This window comes from Myxine glutinosa, chromosome 1, assembly GCF_964187855.1.
Source record: "Myxine glutinosa chromosome 1, kmMyxGlut1.1, whole genome shotgun sequence".
Lineage (NCBI taxonomy): Eukaryota > Metazoa > Chordata > Myxini > Myxiniformes > Myxinidae > Myxine > Myxine glutinosa.
Genome location: NC_136261.1, coordinates 266,670,548 through 266,693,507, shown reverse-complemented (window position 1 = coordinate 266,693,507; position 22,960 = coordinate 266,670,548). Strand labels below are relative to the sequence as shown.

The 22,960-nt window shown below is 41.4% G+C and overlaps 1 protein-coding gene across 1 annotated transcript in view; it reads left to right on the top strand.

The window, feature by feature from the left end:
- The window catches only part of SGO1 (shugoshin 1), a 57,188-nt gene that overhangs the window by 5,310 nt on the left and 28,918 nt on the right, over positions 1 to 22,960 (top strand). The window contains exons 2-3 of the mRNA XM_068131412.2: positions 3,342 to 3,406; positions 7,404 to 7,568. Of these exons, the coding sequence (XP_067987513.2) occupies positions 3,382 to 3,406; positions 7,404 to 7,568 (190 nt within the window). The 5' untranslated portion in view covers positions 3,342 to 3,381. The remainder of the gene's footprint in view (positions 1 to 3,341; positions 3,407 to 7,403; positions 7,569 to 22,960) is intronic.

The following is a 22,960-nucleotide window of genomic DNA, read 5'->3' as shown; positions in this document are numbered from 1 at the left end:
AATTATCTATATTTTACACAAAGTGCCTTTCTGACAGAAGTACACGGGCCGTGTATTATGAGATCCTAGGAAAAAAAACTTAAGATGGTGTTTAATTTTTTTTTCCCATTTTAATTTGCTAATAGAAGAAATAAAATGTACTTGTACTTTACACTCTTCAACCTTCAACCATTAGGGAATCTGTTTCTGTCATAACATGGTACCAAACAGATAGGTTGAAAGAGCTGTGATTTGAATTCGAGCTTGCGGGCTTGTTTTGTAAAACTCTTCCATGTCCTCTGAAGAGAAACGTGGTGGTCTCTGCTCTAGAGTTTGTTTGCAAAGATTCCTCCGGAAAGCTTTGTCCTCAGGTTTCCTGCAAGCTTATCAATGAACTCGAACGTGTTGAGGTAGTCTGAGCGCTGGACACTGGCGAGAAACACACGCACCAGTGGTGCGGACATTAATGGCTTTTTAAACTCCTTTGCTGCTGATGTCCTTACACCTTGTTAATTTAGTTCTCAGGGTACTGAGAAACATGGTGCTGGTCCAGATGTTGGTTGGTCTGCTACATTCAATGGAAGGTTCAACACCAAACTGATTGGTTTAAATGTGAACAGGTAACAATGTTTCAGGCCTACTCCAAGCAATTTTATCAATTACTTTTTAACAGGGATGGCTGAAAACCCAATGTCCAGAATTGTGTCACAAACTGGATATAATGTAAAATAAGGTCCAGTCTCATTGAGGTACAAAGGTACAGAATCTTGTACAGATTTATTTAAACCATATTAATTAAATGCAGGCCTTAGGTTCATAGGAGTTTATTTTGGCATCATTTCAGAGCAATATGAAAGAGCATTTCTCTTAACGAGACGACAGCGTTTGTTTGATATCGAGGTGAACATTTGTATCATCCTCGTGTATTGAAAAACTTAGTTTTTGATTCTTAAATGGTTATTCTCAAAAGATAGAATTATGCATTTTTGAGGTGACTTTTTTGTGCAATATAAAATTAAAGATAAAACTCACATGTTCACTGTTTTTCATTTATATTAAATATCCTCGACGATAATTATGGGGTCATGATGGACAGCATGGGATCACTGACGTCCACCAAGGAATGCTGGCAAATGGGATGCCAGGTTAATTTACATACGGGGGCCGGCATGGCACACACTTTGATGATTCATGCTGCATGTGAAATACTGGGATGTCAGTTTATAGCTTGGTCGGGATTCGAACTACGAGTACAGTAAAAGCTGTTATCCGACTTAAAAAACCCACATGGTAGTCATGTCTCAATTATGTTGAGTTTCCACGCAACTGACTGACCGAGAGTAGTTCCAGGATGCTTCTGGTAGGCACAGTTAAGCTTAATAATAGAGGTATGTTATTTATTTATTTTTTGCATAAATCATTGGTAATTACCTTCACACGACTGGAATATTATTTAATAAGTTGTTCTTTTGTACCATTCTACAGACTTGGCATTTAATATGGAATATTTTTTTTTTCTTGACTTGGGTTTACTTTCTGAACTCGGTATATCAATCTGGTGAGTTTCTTTTATGCTTCAGTGATTTCATTGTTAAAAGAACCATGTCACTGATTGTCGCAGCAAAAAGTCAATAACAGGATTATATCACAGGTGGCGTGACAAAATGTACGGACAGGTACATTTGACAATTGGCTTCACAATCGGGTATATAAGGGTTGTTGCGTTCTGTATTAGTGGAAAACAACTGCAGCACGTCTACAAAAGTTATTGCCGCTTCCCCTGGAGATGGTCCGTCAACTCGACAATGCTGTTTGTCATTTAGTGGTGGCTTTACAAAATTCCGGCATGAAACAGCGTGCTATTGCTCGGCAGTATGGCATCACTCAAGGTCAGGTGTCAAAGATCCTGAAACTAAATGCTCAGAGGGGTATCCCTACTCCAATACCGAGGTCAGGACGTCCCCGCAGAACCACAAGGAGGGATGATCGCCAGCTGCACCGGTTAGTCCGCAATGGCCGTACTAAGTCAGCTAATCGGCTTAGTGCTGAGTGGCAGCAACTGACAAATGTGCCTGTATCCAGAAGGCTAGTCAACCAACGACTGGTTCAAGCAGGCTATCGTGCCAGGCGTCCCCTGAGAAAGCCACGTCTGACCAGACAACACCGTCAGCGCCGATTGCAGTGGGCCAGAAAGCACCGTCAATGGCAGCCAGGACACTGGAATCACGTGATCTTCAGTGACAAGTCTAGATTTCTGGTCTATCGTCAATATGGCCACGTCCAAGTGCGCAGACAAGTGCATGAAGCCGACAACGAAGATTGTATAGTGCCAAGAGTCCAAGCTGGAGGTGGTGGGGTGACCGTTTGGGCTGCTTTTCATGCAGGGGGCAAAACTGACCTGGTTGTTCTGAATGGAAACCTGAAACAGTTCAAGCACAGGGCCATTCTGGAAGAAACATTGCTTCCATTTGTTCGTGCAGCCTTTCGAGGAAACTTTGTCTTCCAAGTTGACAATGCACGGCCTCATCGTGCTCGCATGATCCAACACTTTCTTGCTGACCGTGGTGTTGAGCATATGGAGTGGCCTGCCATGTCCCCGGATATGAATCCGATAGAGAACTTGTGGGCAGGATTAACGCGTCAAATCGACAACTTGGACCAGCAGCCTGCCTCTGTGCGTGAATCGCAGCAGGCTATTGTCACTGCTTGGCAAGCGATTCTTGTCCAAACCTTGGCAAATCTCGTGAACAGCATGCCTCAACGTGTATGTGCTCTCCTGAATGCTCGTGGGGGTTACACGAAGTACTGAACTGTAATTTTACTGTCAGTAATCCCAGTCATAATTTAACTTTTGTTTTTGTTAAAAAAAATGTTTGGCTAATGTGCAAAATAAAGAGATACTTCTGGAAAACGCACAGAAGTTTAACAGTACTGTCCGTGAATTGAATTCGATATCAGTTGACATCACTTTCAAGGATCAACTTATTTGCTTTGAAATGTCAAATGTGGTTTTTGTTTCTTTTAAAGGTCACATTAACAATATCTAGAATAATTTCAACATAATTCCAATGAACTTTTGGTTCTAAGACATCTTGAAAAGTAAGTTCACCCCCACAAAAAAAAGATTCCATATTAAATGCCAAGTCTGTATATAACATTATATAATCGGCATATTTGATTAACCGTCAGGGGCAAAGTTCCATGTGTGCCGGAGAACAACTTTTACTGTACATCCAATTTTTTAAAATGTATTTATTTGTGTAGTTCTGAATTTGAAGAATTGTTTTTGCAGCAGAGTAATTTAGAGTATTTGTTGTTCTTGTTTCATTTCTCTGATTTGTCTGTCTCTTCCTGCCTTCCAGCAAAGCAGCATTACAAGAGCTGACAAGAGGGGGAGGCAGAATGGCTCGAGACAGGGATGAACCTGGTACCTGACTAAGTCCTTTTTCTTCATAACTGACACACACTGAACGTTGGTGAATAATGAGCAGGAAAATTATCTTTATCACATATGTCAAGCATTGCAAAAAATTTGTGAAGCTTTGGTGTGAAGCACCCAAATCATGGCCATGAAATAAAACACTGGTTTATGCATTTTTGGACCTTGATGCAAAAAAGTATGTAAACTAAGAGAAGGAATACTTAGGAGTTTATAGTCCAACTAATGTAGATTAGTTCGCTACACTCGCCTCACCATACGTCCGCCACAGAGGCACGGGCTTGTTTTAACTGAGGATAATGACCTGACGATTTGAGTTGCTGGGTTGTAATGATTTACACCAATCATAAGGGATCTCGGGTTAATATTGTTGGTATTTTCTGTTTAAAGAAAAAGTCTGGTTCACAGAGACGATTGCAAACTCTCTGCATGTGGAGGATGGGGAGGGGGGAAGAAGATCATGGATGGGATATGATGTGGGGAGTGGGGTTGCTTAGTTTCTTAAATAATCATTTTACTCATTTATTTTTGATCGGGAACCACGAGTGATTATTTAATTATCTGACTTGTTTTGTTTTATGTGTCACGATTCCTTGAGTCTGCGCACGATTAATGTGTAACTGTCTCTCTCCTGTTGGTGTTGGCTTAGCGGTTAGGGTGCGGCTTGGGATCCTAGGATCCTGGGTTCGAATCCCGGTTGATCACTGAATTAACGCCAGGGGGGTTGACTCAGCCTGTCATCCTTCCGAGGTCGGCAAATTGAGCACCAGTTCACTGGTAATTCCCTGTGTGTCGCAAGAGGCGACTAACAGGGTTGGCGGCAGGAAGGGCATCCGGCTGTAAAACATCGCTTCAAAAAGGGGACCACGGTGAGCAAAAAAGGCCAACCCCTGCTCTGCGGGGAAAAATGGCCTCTAAAGGTGGTTCTTCTTTTCTTCTGTCTCTCTCCTGTAATATGGTGTAAATCTTGCACGGATCAGCGAGATTGGTTCATAGAACGTAAGTAAAGATGAACTTTTATTTTTCTCTGAAATAAAATGAAATTCTAACACAAGGCTGTGATACCAGTATGTTCAAAATCATGCAGTTTAAACTCCACATCTATCTTCGTAAGATAATACAAAATACCTTATCATCCTTCAATCTTAAACTCCGAGCAGTAAAACGGCATCTATTTCCGGGATCAAGACGTGCGTTGGGGACCAAACAAGATCGAAGCACAAACAGTTCTTTTTTTCGATAAAGTAGCATGACACTCGCAGCGAAAGAGTAAGCTAACCTTTTGGAATTTAATTTGTAAGCACTGAATGAAAACTGTAATCATGTGCAAAATTGTAACTTTTTTTCCTTTGGGAAAAAACATTTTCCACCAGCCGCACACATGACACTTCTAAATGCATCATCCATGTGTCACGCATAAAACAGCTGAACATGCACATAAACTACCCCCCTACCACACCATTTGACATTTGCGTTTTTTCACGGAATTATTCGCAGTTTGCTTCGATATTTGCGGCCCTGTGCTCTGCGTATTCGCGGTTTTTCACGTGACTTTTTATTTTCCCTTATGACTCACAATTTACTGGGAACCTCTCCCCCATTTTCCATTGAAACAATGCCCCCATATTCGAGGATTCCAACATTCGCAGCATTTTCCAGTAAGATATACCCCGTGAATATTGAGGTCCTGACTCTATCATCCTAAAATATGCAATTTGGTTTCTGTCTGTCTGACGATTTTTGACTGCAATACATTCGGTCGTTACTTATCCAATCTCAACCAAACTTAACAGGTGTTTTAAACGCCTCCTTAACTAAACACCGTTTTATCTTGTATAAACAGCTTATCGTACCCTTTTGGTAGGAGCACCCCTACCAGAAGTATAAATATTATAAATCACAATCACGTATGATTACCTTTTGAAACAGTCACTCCTGATGTTTAACACTAAACTGAAAGGGGGAAATTCCGGGGTATGTTTAGTTACCAAACAGCTAGCTAGCGCTTGCCAAGCCAGCCGTTCCTTATCAACAGGTTTGAATGGAGTGCTTGCTCGAATTCTTAAACCACTTGGCGAACTCTCTACAAAAAACTTGGTAAAGAAACACACCCCAGTGATCTTGAGGCCTGACCCTAGATCTACTGCAATCTATATACCCCAGAGAGGAATGGCCCTTACTGCCGCTACGTAGGGAACGGGTGTACTAGTTAGATAATTAGATAATCTTCACTGACTTCAATTGATTGTAAGGCAAACAACAAAATCTTTATTTGTGCCAGATTCACCCAAGATAGATTTGCTCCACAACAGCCATTTGAAAAAGGTAACAATTAATGGACGAGAGCAAAATGTGTTGGTTAACATTATAAACCAACTGCACAGCTGGTATACTTGGGAATCATCAGTCATTATTTAGGTACAGTAAATAACTATGCCTCTTTATAGAAATTCTGAGTATGTCTTATTTAAGTTAAAATGTCACACAGCATGATTCGTGCATTTAGTTTGGCTTTCAATGTATTCTTAAAACATATGTAGAGCAAATCTATACAGAGGAGTCCTTTTCAGAAAAATCTCAATAATCCGAACAGCATTTTATACTCGTCCAGTTCTGTTTATTTTGCCATGATGAACAGTATTTGGTTGAAGAGCAGTTAGCTGTATCTGTTTGGCTTTATTGTGTGGATTATTTTGGCTCCATACATGCAACACTTACCCCAGTGCTAACATTTCACCCAGTGCTGAGCAGTCTGTGAAACACCTGTGGGGGCCCACAGCAAATATACCTGATGCCCTCTGGTGTTGCAGGTTACAATGTCCAGATTCTGTGAATGATCTCTGCAAGGTCCTGGATGACCAGTTGCTGGTCTTTTGTATTGATATTGTTAAATCCCCTTTTCCATTCTTGATGTTTCTATAATGTAATATGTAATGTTTGAAGACAGATAGATACAGACAAAGGATAGGATGACAGAGGCAAGCATGGACAGACACAGGCACATTTAGACACCGACGTAATGCTTACAGGGGTCACTCAGACAAATGTCATGTCATTGTATGCTGATACCTCACTAAATTCCTGCCCTAACCATAGCCGTATGATGAGAGGGAACCACCAAGTTTGTTCATTCATAAGTAGACCACCATAGAACTCCAACCACTTTTCAGGTCAATACATAGATTAGATATGATATAACAGCAAACAAAACCAAATCTGCATTTTTTTTTTACCCCGATACAATAAAAAAACAAGCTCCACTTTTTACTCTCGCCAGAGGGGAGGGTATTGCATTTGAGTCAATTTGTCTTTTTGTCCGCACAGAATAAATATGATTTTCTCTGCAACCATTGTACCGATTGACAGGAAATTTTCACCATGCGTGAAACTATTCCTGTATAATTTTTTTAATGACAATTATGACGTTGTACGTCACGTGGTATGGGTTCCATCTTGGAAAAACCGAAAAACTGCACCTCTATTTGTCTTTGGAAGTGCTGTGTAGAAAAAAATTAGACATGGCTCATTGTAAAGAACTCTCCATGGGGAATAACATATGTTAATGATGATGTCATAGGTGTCTCCATTATATCATTAATTCGACGAGTACAAAACTTCATCCGATCAACATGAAATTTCGTGAGCGTCATCTAGGGATAAATTGATGGAAGAAAAAAAATGATGACGTCATCGGTCACTTGGTTCGGCCACCATATTTGTTTTAACACAAAAGCCTTAAAAACCACTAAAACATGACCTGGCGAGGGTCTGCAATCTCTGATTGCTCTATCTTGTTTTTGCTTTGGGACAAACTTCAGTTTTTCTTATTCTGAGATTGGCATGTCTGCTTTAATCATGGATGATGTATTTGCACAAAATAATTTCTTGCACAATAAATATTCACAGAATTTTGGGCGGGTGGTGGTTGTACTGAAGAGGGTTGTTAATTGATCGTAATGCATTTCTTAACTATCTTCTCCAACAGATGGCAGACAAACAATCACACCCTGCCAGATTACCAAGAAGTTGTACAGAGATGTTGCTGATAATATGAAGAAATGCATTGCAAAGAAGAATGGTGTATGGCCAGCAAAAGCCTCTGTGAATTTATCACAAACCATGGCCACAAAGTCGAAAGTCAAAGCCAGAAGTAAGTGCCAGATATCTATATATATATATATATATGTGTGTGTATATATTGTTACATTTGTAGGGGGTAGGGATACCAAAGACCAGGTGGAGTGTACAGATTAGTGTGCTCTGACTGTCGCGAAGAAAAAGAACCACCTTGATGTACTATAAGTAGGGATCCGGTAGACCGTGTGTTCGGATTAAGTGCACCTTCGTCCCCATTACGAGGAGTGGGGTATGTTAATTAGCTCAGGGATTATTGGTAATTTATCCCTTGTACGTCGTTACCTCTGTAATTTATTTCCTATGTTCCTTTTGGCACCACACCATAGACACTAGCAGGAATCGCCCATTAACCGTCCAAATTAAAAAGCTTACCGGAAGCCAAGATATTGAGCGTTGCCGCTAATGACATTGACTTTGGAAGTGCACAGGACGGGCGGGCCGTGGGGTCACGCCCCCAATTTGCAGTGATTGGTTAGAGGGAGTGTGAGGCGCTCGGGGATTGGTGGAAGGATGACGTCAACGAGAATGTTCTGGAGTGGGCGAGTTGGCACGGACTGGTTGGAGGAGGATAAGGATGATGTCAGAGCCTGGGTGATAAAAAAAACTCGCCAGCGGACGTTCTTGTCTCTTCGTTCTTCGCTCTGGTCTTCTTCTTGGCTTGACGCGTTAGCGGATATTCTCTGTTCTCTTCTCCTTGGCTCCTCGCTCTGACCGATTCCCTCTTGCGCCTGCTCATTTTGAACTTTGTTGGTGAACAATCGCATTTTTATCTCTCTCCGCATCAATGCCATTCTGGCCTTTCTCTGATTTGGATCTCATCGTGGGCGGCCGTGCGTCGATATCTTGCTGGTGGTCGTGGGGAGGAAGAACCACGGCTTTCCAAGCGGGAGGGATGGGTGGACGAGCGCTGCTGGCTTGCTGCAGTGTGACACACAGCGAGGCCTGACATTCTCAGAGTAACAGCTTATTTGGCTATTCGTTCCTTGGACAGAATTTAATCGCAAGGAACGTGACTATATATATATATGTATATATACTAGGTTGGCTCAGCTCGCTGTGCTCGCCTCACCAAGCGTCGTTACTGAGGAACGGGCTTATTTTAGCTGAGGGTAATGACTACCTGAGTGGTTGTGTTGTCGTGATTTACACCAATCATAATACAAACAATTATTTTGCACAAATGTATTTGTTGTGTTTGTGATATTACATTTTTATAGGCAATTTAGGTTGAAGATTCAGGTTGAATGTTTTTTTTCTTTCAAGAAAGAACCCCTCAGCACATACGTGGGGAGGGGTAGGTGCAGACTGGAAGTTTGGGATGATTACACTTCACCACCACGTAATTCAAAACACCTCACCACCAAGTAATTCAAAACACCTAACCACCAAGTAATTTAAAACACCTCACAGCCATAAAACACGTAATAAAAACACCTCACAGCCACGAAAGTAAAAATACCTCACAGCCACGAAATTGAAAACACCTCTCAGCCATAAAACACGTAATAAAAACACCTCACAGCCACGAAATTGAAAACACCTCTCAGCCATAAAACACGTAATAAAAACACCTCACAGCCACGAAATTGAAAACACCTCAGCCATAAAACACGTAATAAAAACACCTCACAGCCACGAAAGTAAAAATACCTCACAGCCATAAAACACGAAAAAAAACACCTCACAGCCATAAACCATGTAATAAAAACACCACCACCACAAAATTAAAAACACCTCACAGCCATAAAACACGTAATAAAAACACCTCACAGCCATAAAACACGTAATAAAAACACCTCACAGCCATAAAGCACGTAATAAAAACACCTCACAGCTATAAAACACGTAATAAAAACACCTCACCACCACAAAATTAAAAACACCTCACAGCCATAAAACATGTAATAAAAACACCACAGCCATAAAGCACGTAAAAAAACACCTCACAGCCATAAAACACGTAATAAAAACACCTCACAGCCATAAAACACGTAATAAAAACACCTCACAGCCATAAACCATGTAATAAAAACACCACCACCACAAAATTAAAAACACCTCACAGCCATAAAACACGTAATAAAAACACCTCACAGCCATAAAACACGTAATAAAAACACCTCACAGCCATAAAGCACGTAATAAAAACACCTCACAGCCATAAACCACGTAATAAAAACACCTCACAGCCACAAAATTAAAAACACCTCACAGCCATAAAACACGTAATAAAAACACCTCACAGCCACGAAATTAAAAACACCTCACAGCCATAAAACACGTAATAAAAACACCTCACCAACACGAAATTAAAAACACCTCACAGCCATAAAACACGTAATAAAAACACCTCACAGCCACGAAATTAAAAACACCTCACAGCCATAAAACACGTAATAAAAACACCTCACAGCCACGAAATTAAAAACACCTCACAGCCATAAAACACGTAATAAAAACACCTCACCACCACGAAATTAAAAACACCTCAGCCATAAAACACGTAATAAAAACACCTCACAGCCATAAAACACGTAATAAAAACACCACCACCACAAAATTAAAAACACCTCACAGCCATAAAACACGTAAAAAAACACCTCACAGCCATAAAACACGTAATAAAAACACCTCACAGCCATAAAACACGTAATAAAAACACCTCACCACCACGTAATTCAAAACACCTCACCACCACGTAATTCAAAACACCTCACCACCACGTAATTCAAAACACCTCACCACCACGTAATTCAAAACACCTCACCACCAAGTAATTCAAAACACCTCACCACCAAGTAATTTAAAACACCTCACAGCCATAAAACACGTAATAAAAACATCTCACCACCACAAAATTTAAAACACCTCACCACCACGAAATTGAAAACACCTCTCAGCCATAAAACACGTAATAAAAACACCTCACAGCCACGAAAGTAAAAATACCTCACAGCCATAAAACACGAAAAAAAAACACCTCACAGCCATAAAACACGTAATAAAAACACCTCGCAGCTATAAAACACGTAATAAAAACACCTCACCACCACAAAATTAAAAACACCTCACAGCCATAAAACACGTAATAAAAACATCTCAGCCATAAAGCACGTAAAAAAACACCAGAGCCATAAAACACGTAATAATAACACCTCACAGCCATAAAACACGTAATAAAAACACCTCACAGCCATAAACCACGTAATAAAAACACCACCACCACAAAATTAAAAACACCTCACCACCATAAAACACGTAAAAAAAACACCTCACAGCCATAAAACACGTAATAAAAACACCTCACAGCCATAAACCACGTAATAAAAACTCCTCACAGCCATAAACCACGTAATAAAAACCCCTCACAGCCACAAAATTAAAAACACCTCACAGCCATAAAACACGTAATAAAAACACCTCACAGCCACGAAATTAAAAACACCTCACAGCCATAAAACACCTCATAAAAACACCTCACCAACACGAAATTAAAAACACCTCACAGCCATAAAACACGTAATAAAAACACCTCACAGCCACGAAATTAAAAACACCTCACAGCCATAAAACACGTAATAAAAACACCTCACCACCACGAAATTAAAAACACCTCACAGCCATAAAACACGTAATAAAATCACCTCACAGCCATAAAACACGTAATAAAAACACCACCACCACAAAATTAAAAACACCTCACAGCCATAAAACACGTAAAAAAACACCTCACAGCCATAAAACACGTAATAAAAACACCTCACAGCCATAAAACACGTAATTCAAAACACCTCACCACCACGTAATTCAAAACACCTCACCACCACGTAATTCAAAACACCTCACCACCACGTAATTCAAAACACCTCACCACCAAGTAATTCAAAACACCTCACAGCCATAAAACACGTAATAAAAACACCTCACAGCCATAAAACACGTAATAAAAACACCTCACCACCACGTAATTCAAAACACCTCACCACCACGTAATTCAAAACACCTCACCACCAAGTAATTTAAAACACCTCACAGCCATAAAACACGTAATAAAAACATCTCACCACCACAAAATTTAAAACACCTCACCACCACGAAATTGAAAACACCTCTCAGCCATAAAACACGTAATAAAAACACCTCACAGCCACGAAAGTAAAAATACCTCACAGCCATAAAACACGAAAAAAAACCACCTCACAGCCATAAAACACGTAATAAAAACTCCTCACAGCCACAAAATTAAAAACCTCACAGCCATAAAACACGTAATAAAAACACCTCGCAGCTATAAAACACGTAATAAAAACACCTCGCAGCTATAAACCACGTAATAAAAACTCCTCACAGCCATAAACCACGTAATAAAAACTCCTCACAGCCACAAAATTAAAAACACCTCAGCCATAAAACACGTAATAAAAACATCTCAGCCATAAAGCACGTAAAAAAAACACCTCACAGCCATAAAACACGTAATAAAAACACCTCACATCCACGAAAGTAAAAATACCTCACAGCCATAAAACACGAAAACAAAACACCTCACAGCCATAAACCACGTAATAAAAACTCCTCACAGCCACAAAATTAAAAACCTCACAGCCATAAAACACGTAATAAAAACACCTCGCAGCTATAAAACACGTAATAAAAACACCTCGCAGCTATAAACCACGTAATAAAAACTCCTCAGCCATAAACCACGTAATAAAAACTCCTCACAGCCACAAAATTAAAAACACCTCAGCCATAAAACACGTAATAAAAACATCTCAGCCATAAAGCACGTAAAAAAACACCTCACAGCCATAAAACACATAATAAAAACACCTCACAGCCATAAACCACGTAATAAAAACACCACCACCACAAAATTAAAAACACCTCACCGCCATAAAACACGTAAAAAAAACACCTCACAGCCATAAAACACGTAATAAAAACACCTCACAGCCATAAAACACGTAATAAAAACTCCTCACAGCCATAAACCACGTAATAAAAACTCCTCACAGCCACAAAATTAAAAACACCTCACAGCCATAAAACACGTAATAAAAACACCTCACAGCCACGAAATTAAAAACACCTCACAGCCATAAAACACGTAATAAAAACACCTCACCACCACGAAATTAAAAACACCTCACAGCCATAAAACACGTAATAAAAACACCTCACAGCCATAAACCACGTAATAAAAACTCCTCACAGCCACAAAATTAAAAACACCTCACAGCCATAAAACACGTAATAAAAACTCCTCACAGCCACAAAATTAAAAACACCTCACAGCCATAAAACACGTAATAAAAACACCTCACAGCCACAAAATTAAAAACACCTCACAGCCATAAAACACGTAATAAAAACACCTCACCACCACAAAATTAAAAACACCTCACAGCCATAAAACACGTAATAAAAACACCTCACAGCCACGAAATTAAAAACACCTCACAGCCATAAAACACGTAATAAAAACTCCTCACCACCACGAAATTAAAAACACCTCACAGCCATAAAACACGTAATAAAAACACCTCACAGCCATAAAACACGTAATAAAAACACCTCACAGCCATAAAACACGTCATAAAAACACCTCACAGCCATAAACCACGAAATAAAAACACCTCACCACCACAAAATTAAAAACACCTCACAGCCATAAAACACGTAATAAAAACACCTCACAGGCATAAACCACGTAATAAAAACACCTCACCACCACAAAATTAAAAACACCTCAGCCATAAAACACGTAATAAAAACACCTCACAGCCATAAAACACATAATAAAAACACCACCACCACAAAATTAAAAACACCTCACAGCCATAAAACTCGCAATAAAAACACCTCACAGCCATAAAACTCGTAATAAAAACACCTCGCAGCTATAAAACTCGTAATAAAAACACCCCACCACCACGAAATTAAAAACACCTCACAGCCATAAAACACGTAATAAAAACACCTCACAGCCATAAAACTCGTAATAAAAACACCCCACCACCACGAAATTAAAAACACCTCACAGCCATAAAACACGTAATAAAAACACCTCACAGCCATAAAACTCGTAATAAAAACACCCCACCACCACGAAATTAAAAACACCTCACAGCCATAAAACACGTAATAAAAACACCTCACAGCCATAAAACACGTAATAAAAACACCTCACAGCCATAAAACTCGTAATAAAAACACCCCACCACCACGAAATTGAAAACACCTCACAGCCATAAAACTCGTAATAAAAACACCCCACCACCACGAAATTAAAAACACCTCACAGCCATAAAACTCGTAATAAAAACACCCCACCACCACGAAATTAAAAACACCTCACAGCCATAAAACTCATAATAAAAACACCCCACCACCACGAAATTAAAAACACCTCACAGCCATAAAACACGTAATAAAAACACCTCACAGCCACGAAATTAAAAACACCTCACCACCACGTCATTTAAAAACACCTCGCCACCAAGTAATTCAAAACACCTCACTACCACGTAATTATAAATACCTCACCACCATGTAATTCAAAACACCTCACCACCATGTGATTTAAAAACACCTCACCACCAAGTAATTCAAAACACTTTACCACCACGTAATTCAAAACACCTCATCACCACATAATTCAAAACGCCTCACCACCATGTGATTTAAAAACGCCTCACCACCACGTCATTTAAAAACACCTCACCACCATGTGATATTAAAACACCTCAGCACCACGTCATTTAAAAACACCTCACCACCATGTGATATTAAAACAGCTCACCACCATGTCATTTAAAAACACCTCACCACCACATAATTCAAAAAACCTCACCACCACGTGATTCAAAACCACCACGTGATTCAAAACCACCACAACGTTATTAAAAACACTTCACAACCACGGAAACAAAAGTTTGAGGGAGTCGTTAAGTGACAACACAGACACTGCCCAGATGTGTAGATATATAGATAAATGACTGGACCTGAGTTGCCGTTTTGTCATGGTTTAAACCAATCGTAATCCAAACAATTATTTTGCACAAATGTATTTTTAATATACGTGATATCACATTTTATAAACAATTGAGGTTGAAAACTTGTTGAAAAAAGTTTTTACCCCCCAAAAAATTCAAAAAAAAATAAAAATAAACATTTTCCGAAAAAATACCCTTAGGACATACCGACGGGAGAGATATGTGCATACCAGAAGTTTGGTACGATTTCACAACAGTTTGAGAAAGTAGTTCAGTGACGAGACATGACAACACAACACAGGACAGGACAGACACTGCACAGATATATATATATATATATATAGATATATATTTATATACAGTCACGTGCAAGCGTAAGTACACCCCATGTAAAGTTTTGACTTTTTCAACATATTTCAACATACAGCTATTTGATCTTCATTTCAACAATATTGATAGATAAAGGTGATATAATATGACAAATATCATGAAACATTTACATTTTGTCGTCCATTGTATCATTTAAATAAACATAAATGCAAATTTCACATGTGGAAAAGTAAGTACAGCCTTGGCTCTAATAGGTGGTATTGCCCCCTTTGGCAGAAACAACTTCAAGTAGGCGTTTCTTACAACTGTCTACCAGTCGCTGACATCGACTGGGAGAAATTTTTGCCCACTCCTCCATGCAGAATTCTTTCAGCTGTGCGATGTTTGAGGGGTTTCTTGCATGCACAGCTCGTTTCAAATCCCCCCACAACATCTCGATGGGATTTAGATCCGGGCTTTGACTTGGCCATTCCAGAACCCTCCATTTCTTTCTTTTCAGCCATTAGACTCTTGGACTCTCACACTCTTACGATGTCTCTCCGAAAAGACCGACTGGACAACCCTCCCATCCACTTTCTGAATAATCCTCTCCAAGAAGTTCTGTCACTGAAGCTTTTGGGTCTCACTATCTGCCATGATATTTCCTGGGAAAACCACATTTCAAATCTGGCCTCCAAAGCCAGTCGCCGACTGGGCATCCTCCGTCGTGCGAAGTCCTTCCTTGGCACACCTGAGCTCCTCACCACATACAAGGCTTTCATCCGCAGCTCAATGGAATACTGCTCTCCCCTCTGGGCTGGTGCTCCTGCCTCACACCTAGCTCGTCTTCACGCTGTTGAAACCAACGCGTTCAGAATCATTGGAATCTCCCGCGATGAAGCTAACTCCGAGGGCCTTTCACTCACTCACCGCAGGCTGGTTGGTGGTCTTTCCGTCTCTACCGACACCTCTCCGGCCTTGCCCCCCCAGCTCTCTCTGGGCTCTATCCCCCAAATATTCCTACAGGTTGCACAAGATCTACCTGCAACCCTCATATGGTTAAACTGCCAAAATCAAGACTCTGCTCACCTTCACTCCTTCATTCCTCTTTTCTCCCGCCTCTGGAACAAACTCCCTCACTCTCTTCAATCCCACTCCTCCCTCCAGGTCTTTAAAACAGCTGTTCACCACCATCTCTTATCTTCCCCCATCCAAAACCTTGGATCTTTTCTACCCCCGCTAATTTCACCCCAAATCCACTCTTCTGAAATACCAACTTCTTTCCTGGAAGTCCTTGGTTTCCTTGTGTTTTATACTTCTCCCACCCCCCCCCCCTCTTCCCCATGCCTCCTCCCCCCCAAGCCCTCTCCCTCCCACACATCTACCGATGTCCCTGCTCTCAAATGTTGGGTTTGTGTGCTTCCCCTTCTCTCCCCATCTTGTCTTCCGCTCCCTCTTTTTATATATTTTGTTTGTCTGTTTGATTTGTTTGTGTGATAAATGTTAGCGCTTTCACGAGCCTCGATTCTGTATTCAAAAAAAAAAAAAAAAAAAAAATTCCTTGATGGATTTACTGGTATGGTTAGGGTTATTGTCATGTTGCAAGGTCCACCTTCGGTTGAGCTTCAACTCTCCACAGATGGCCTCACATTATCCTCAAGCACCCTCTGGTACAATGAAGAATTCATAGTGGATTCTATGATGGTGAGCTGCCCAGGCCCTGATGCAGCAAAGCTGCCCCAAACCATAATATTTCCACCACCATGCTTTACAGTTGGTATCAGGTTCTTGTGGTCAAATGCTGTCTTTGGTTTTCGCCAAACATGTCTTCTGGTACTATGGCCAAATAGCTCTACCTTTGACTCATCTGTCCAGAGCATATTGTTCCAGAAGTGCTGGTCTTTGCCTAGGTGTTCATTGGCAAACTTTAGTCTTACCCTGATGTTCTTTCTGGACAGCAAAGTTTTCCTCCTGGCACACCTCCCATGTAGATCAAATTTGTGCAGCCTCTTTCTAATGGTAGGTTCGTGCACTTTGACATCAACAGTGGCAAGAGCTACCTGTAGGTCCCGTGATGACATTCTGGGGTTCTTAGAGACTTCTTTCAGCATGTTGCGGTCTGTTCTCGGGCTGAACTTGTTGGGGCGGCCTGGCCTGAACAAGTTGGCAGTTGTTTGGAATCTTCTCCACTTGAAGATGATCTTCCGGACAGTCGAATGATTGATTTCAAATTGTTTGGAGATCTTTTTAAATCCCTTCCCAGACCCGTCAGCATCTATAACCTTCTTTCTGAAGGCCCCAGAGAGCTCTTTTGATCTTGGCATGGTGACGCCACACACTTCAACAACAAAGAGCAAACCAAACTAAATGTCTGAGGTTTAAATTAGACAGGTTCCTCCAAGATCCTCTCTAACGATGTTCTAATCATTTGCACCTGAGCTGGTGCACCTGATTCTAATTTTAGGTATTTGAAGTAGTGATAAATGTCGGGGTGTACTTACTTTTTCCACATAGTGTAGCAGCATAGCAAACCTGTTGTGCATTTTGTGATACAAGCACCAAATTTGGCACAAATGTACATTAATATGTTGCGAACATTTTCAGATATTGGGCCACTTGAAATTCTGTAATTTTTTTTTTCAAATTTCGTAATTTCAAATTTTTCGGGTGACACCGTCACAATTTCGGTCTTCGAGGCCGGCCGATATAGTGGGGCGGCTTAGCCCAAATATTCAAAAGAATTGTGCATTTTGTGATACAAGCACCAAATTTGGCACAAATGTACATTAATATGTTGCGAACATTGTGTGGTCAGCAATGAAGACGAGAGTCTGAATTACATGTATGCAAAAGACCTTGTGAACCAGTGAGGCAAATACACGGGTAAGCATGAATTAAATCTAGGGCATGATATAATTTCCATGATGTTTACCTCTACACTCAATGGTGGAAGGAGGTAATGTTTTGATCCCAGCTTGTCTGTATGTCTGTTTGTCTGTTAGTCCACAAAATTCCAGACAAAGCTTGTAGTAGTGGTAGTTGTAGTGGTAGTGGTGATAACAGAAATTGTTATATAGAACTGAACTTATATTATTATTATATGCAGAAAATAACTTCATTTCTATATGCCCTGCAGTGGACAGGTTAATTGGTTTATGCACTGAAGGGGTCACCCTGGTGTGCACTGCTGTGTTCTGCCTCACTGAGTTGTTCAGGTATGATGTACTCAGCACAAGCTTCCGGTCGGCCCGGAGGTGGGGGTGCGGGGCCTGTCACGGAACGTCAAAACAAACGGCCTGCCGGGGCCGCCCAAAAGTCGGGCGTGAGGGGCGCGTCCACTAATGGAACGCCTCTCGCTTCCCAGATCGAGGGCCACGTGGTCAGGAGAACCTCGTCCCTTCCGGTCACACTTTGCCTATCGGCCGGCCTCGAAGACCGAAATTGTGACGGTGTCACCCGAAAAATTTGAAATTACGAAATTTGAAAAAATTTGAAAATAAAAATTACGGAATTTCAAGTGGCCCAATATCTGAAAATGTTCGCAACATATTAATGTACATTTGTGCCAAATTTGGTGCTTGTTTCACAAAATGCACAATTCTTTTGAATATTTGGGCTAAGCCGCCCCACTAACATGCAAAATTTGCATTTATGTTTATTTAAATTATACAATGGATTACAAAATGTAAATGTTTCATGATATTTGTTATATTATATCACCTTTATAATTCAATATTGTTGAAATGAAGATCAAATAGCTGTATGTTGAAATATGTTGAAAAAATCAAAACTTTACATGGGGTGTACTTACGCTTGCACGTGACTGTATATATACATATCTATGTATATATGTATATATATACACACATATATTCCTTTTGATTGTCATTACCCCCGTCACTGAATGTGGGCGGTGTATTCACCCCTTTGTTTTTTGTTTGTGAGCAGGATAATCTCAAAAGATAGGGGGACAGATTCGGAAGAAACTTGGTGGACAGGTTGGCTGTGTGATGAGGACGAATTGATTCGATTTTGGTGAAGATCCAGATTTGGATCTGATAATTTTTTAGTGATTCTTCCCCATTGAGAGATAAGGCCAAACACTATATGTGGCGGGCCATGTGAAAAGGGGAAAAGGGGGCTTATGGGTGTTCCTTGGGTAAACTGACTTTTCATCGTTTTCTGACCACCCGTAAGCCCCCTTTTTACGTGGCGCGCCACATATACTGCATAGCATGATGTATCAAAAAGTTGTGGATGATTTATGACAAAATGAGGTGGGTAATTCCATTGGATTTTGGTTCAGGTCCGAATCCAGATGTGGCCTATCATTGAGATACAAAACGTAAACTGTTCAGCCTGGTGGAGGTATGCTCTCCACCGAGTGCCGTTATAGTTTATTTTCTTTTCTTTTTTTCATTCCTCTGCCGACGAAGTCGCCGGAGGCATTATGTTTTTGTGTTGTGCACCCGTCCGTATGTCTATACGTTAGTTTTTAGTTACCGCGATAACTTAAGAACGACTGATGTGATCCAAGTCAAACTCGGTACAAATATGTAGATGATGTAAAGATGAACTGATTCTATTTTGGGGTCAGAGGTCCCTTTAAGTTAAAAAAAAAAAAAAATCTGTTTCCGAGCTAACTTGTGAACCAGTGATGGGATTTCAACCAAACTTGGTATAAGTATATATTATGATGCAAAGATGAACCAAATATAATTCGGTATCAAAAGGACAAAGGTCAGAGCTTGTAATAGGTTTTCATTACCGCGATAACTTATGATCACCTGAAGGGAACCAAGTCAAACTTGGTACAATCTATATATACTAGGGCATGCCCGTACGTGGGTGCCCGTTCCTTGCCAAAAAAAAAAAAAAAACGCTACCCGTACGCTCTACCCCGCCCGTACGCCCGTAAACAAAAAAAACAACGCTCTTCGCTTCCGCCCTTCGCTCTGACTGAATTGGGAGAAATAATGCGCATAAGAAATCGAGAAATTATTATTTTTCTCCGGAAGAAATCGAATACGAACCGTAATGGCGCAGGCTCTCGGGCTCGCAACAACGCGTTCTGTGATTGGCTGCCGGAAGTGAAGTCTTCACTGTCGCAAATGTGAAGCGATGATACGATGAATCGCAAATTAGTTTTTATTAGTTTTAAAACATAGTTTAACGGCAACATAGTTTGCCGACGGGAAATAAATGAATACGCTCTCAAATGTGCCATCCGAGGCAGAGTCTGTTCGCCACGTTCGGCACACGTGATAGCTCGCTGCTCTCTGATTGGTTGAATCGTTTTTTGGACATAGCTCGGTAACTACTTCTGCGATTAATTTAAAACCTTGAAAAGCACATCCTCGGGTCCCCAGCAATATACCTGGCAAGTTTCAAGTATATCGGACCGGTAGTTGTCGAGAAACAGCGGTCACAGACAAACATACATACAAACATACATACAAACATACACACAGAGATTAGTGGAATTATAGATAGATATAAAACTGTGTGTGTGTGTGTGTGTGTGTGTGTGTGTGTGTGTGTGTGTGTGTGTGTGTGTGTGTGTGTGTGTGTGTTACCGATAGACTCCTAAACGGAGAGGCTTACGTGCTTGATATTTGACATAGACATGGCCATTGAGCCTGGGACGAACATGCCGAACTCAAAATATTTGACGATCCATATTTTTAATTCATATTTACCTCAGCGCATTTCAGCGAAGTACCCGCTAATCTCAGCCGGTTCCAGAGCAGCTCGCTGATTCGCTCAGAGCGATCACGTGATGTTCCATTCCCGCCGCCAGACTGATTCGCTCAGAGCGATCACGTGATGTTCCATCACGTCACACCGTTTTTTCACCTTTTATGCGATCGTGTTTTGTATCGATTTTGTGCGATATGAATTAAATGTCTTTGAAACAGCTGTGAAACGTCTTTCCACAACCTTCCGTAACCGATTGGAGCAGTTTATTGCCGCACAAAACGAGATCCGCGAAGCGAGTTGGTCGAGTCGTGCTGACCAAGATGGCGACACGGCGGCTTCACTTTTCACGGAGTATGAGCGTTATATATATTTTCAATTCAGTGCGCCCGTGATTTGTGGCATAGGACATGACCATTGGGCCTTCACGGTGTAATTTGTGCGAGGCTTTTGTCCGAGTGAGCTTGAGTCGAGAGGGCGAATGTACGGGTCTCCCTTCCCCGCCCTGCAACGCCGGTACTGGAGGACGTCACAGGATCGGTGAGTCTCCAAAATCCGCTTCGTGCTGTTGCGAATATGCAGGACTATGTCCGATTGTTGTGCTGCTCTCCGACCATGAGAACTGCAACGTCATTGTTGACTGGCCATCCCCTTCCCTCCCCTTCCCCCTCCCCCTCCCCCCTCCTAGCCCCTCCCCTCCCCCCTCCCCCCTCCCCTCCCCTTCCCCCCTCCCCCCTCCCCTCCCCCTTCCCTCCCTCCCCCCTCCCCTCCCCCTTCCCCTCCTCCCCTCTTCCCCCTCCCCCTCCTCCCCTCCCCCCTCCCTCCCACCTCCCCCCTCCCTCCTCCCCCTCCCCTCCCCCTCTCCCCCTCCCACCCCTCCCCCCTCCCATCCCTCACCCTCCCCATCCCCCCTCTTCTTCCTCTCCCCTCCCCTCCCCTCCCCTCCCCCCCGTTCCCCTCCCCTCCCCTCCCCCCCGTTCCCTCCCCTCCCCGCCCCGGCCCCAATGCCGGGTACTTCTGCTAGTTATGTATAATGATGTAAAGATTAATGGATTAGGTGGGGTCAAGATGTCAAAGGGTCAGGTATCCCATTAGGTAAAAATTATATTGCTGCGCTAGCGAACCCGTGATAGGAGTTTGGCCAAACTTGGTACAAGTATATACTATAATGCAAAGATGAACTGATTATATTTCTTTGTCAAAGGTCAGAGGTCATGTAAGGTAGAAATGTGATACTTGAGAACAGCTGAATGGATTTAAATCAAACTTGGTAAAAGTATGTATAATGATGTAATAATGTGGCCGGAGGCATATCGGTTGAGGTCACCACCTCAAAGAGTACCGTTCTGGGTGTTTTAAATCAATCACTGTTTTATGCTCGTTTCATGTAGAAGTAAAATCTCAAAGTGCTTTCCAAAGAAGGAAGAGGTAAGAATAGTAAACTTATGAAAAGTAACTTAAAAAAAAGAAATTAAAAGATTTTTAGAGAGATTGTACCAGCTTCGGTGGTGTAATGGTTAAGACCGTCTGCCCTGTGACTGCGAGGTTGGTGGTTCAAATCTTGGCTGAGCCGTACCAAAGACTTAAAAACGTGCTGCTTCGTGCTGCTTTCTTGCTTTGATGCTCAAAAAGGAGAGAAGATGGATAAACATAGGTTGGCAACCATTGTGCAGTCTTGATGGGCCTAATGGCCTCCTGCGTCTAAGTTCCTTGTAAGGGAACTCTCATTATTATATTATTATTATAAAACCAAAATTAATGAGGCTGTGCAAAAAAGGCATTACTTGTCCACAGTTGGGGAATATATCAGAAGAATGTTTTTTTTTTTTTTTTTTTTGTTTGTTTGTTGTATACAGAATCGAGGCTCGTGAAAGAGCTAACATTTATCACACAAACAAATCAAACAGACAAACAAATATATAAAAAAGAGGGAGCGGTAGACAAGATGGGGAGAGAAGGGGAAGCACACAAACACAACATTTGAGAGCAGGGAGATGTGTGGGAGGGAGAGGGCTTAGGGGGAGGAAGCGTGGGAAGGGGGGGGGGGGGGTGGGAGAAGTATATAAAACACAAGGGGACCAAGGACTTCCAGGAAAGAAGTTGGTATTTCAAAAAAGTGGAATTGGGGTGAAATTAGAGGGGGTAGAAAAGATCAAGGTTTTGGATGGGGGAAGATAAGAGATGGTTTGATCACCCAAAAGCTTCATCCTCATCCAAAGAACAGTGGATTTCAATTATTAGATGACAGGTTTCTTGCAGTGGATGTAAACTTTCTTTCTTACAGGTCAGACCTGTACGCGTTTAAAACTCCACTTTGGTTTTTTTTTTTTTGCAGATCAGATGTGTATGCAGGAACAATGAATTAATGTTTGCCTTTTCACATTATCAGCAATTGTTTGAA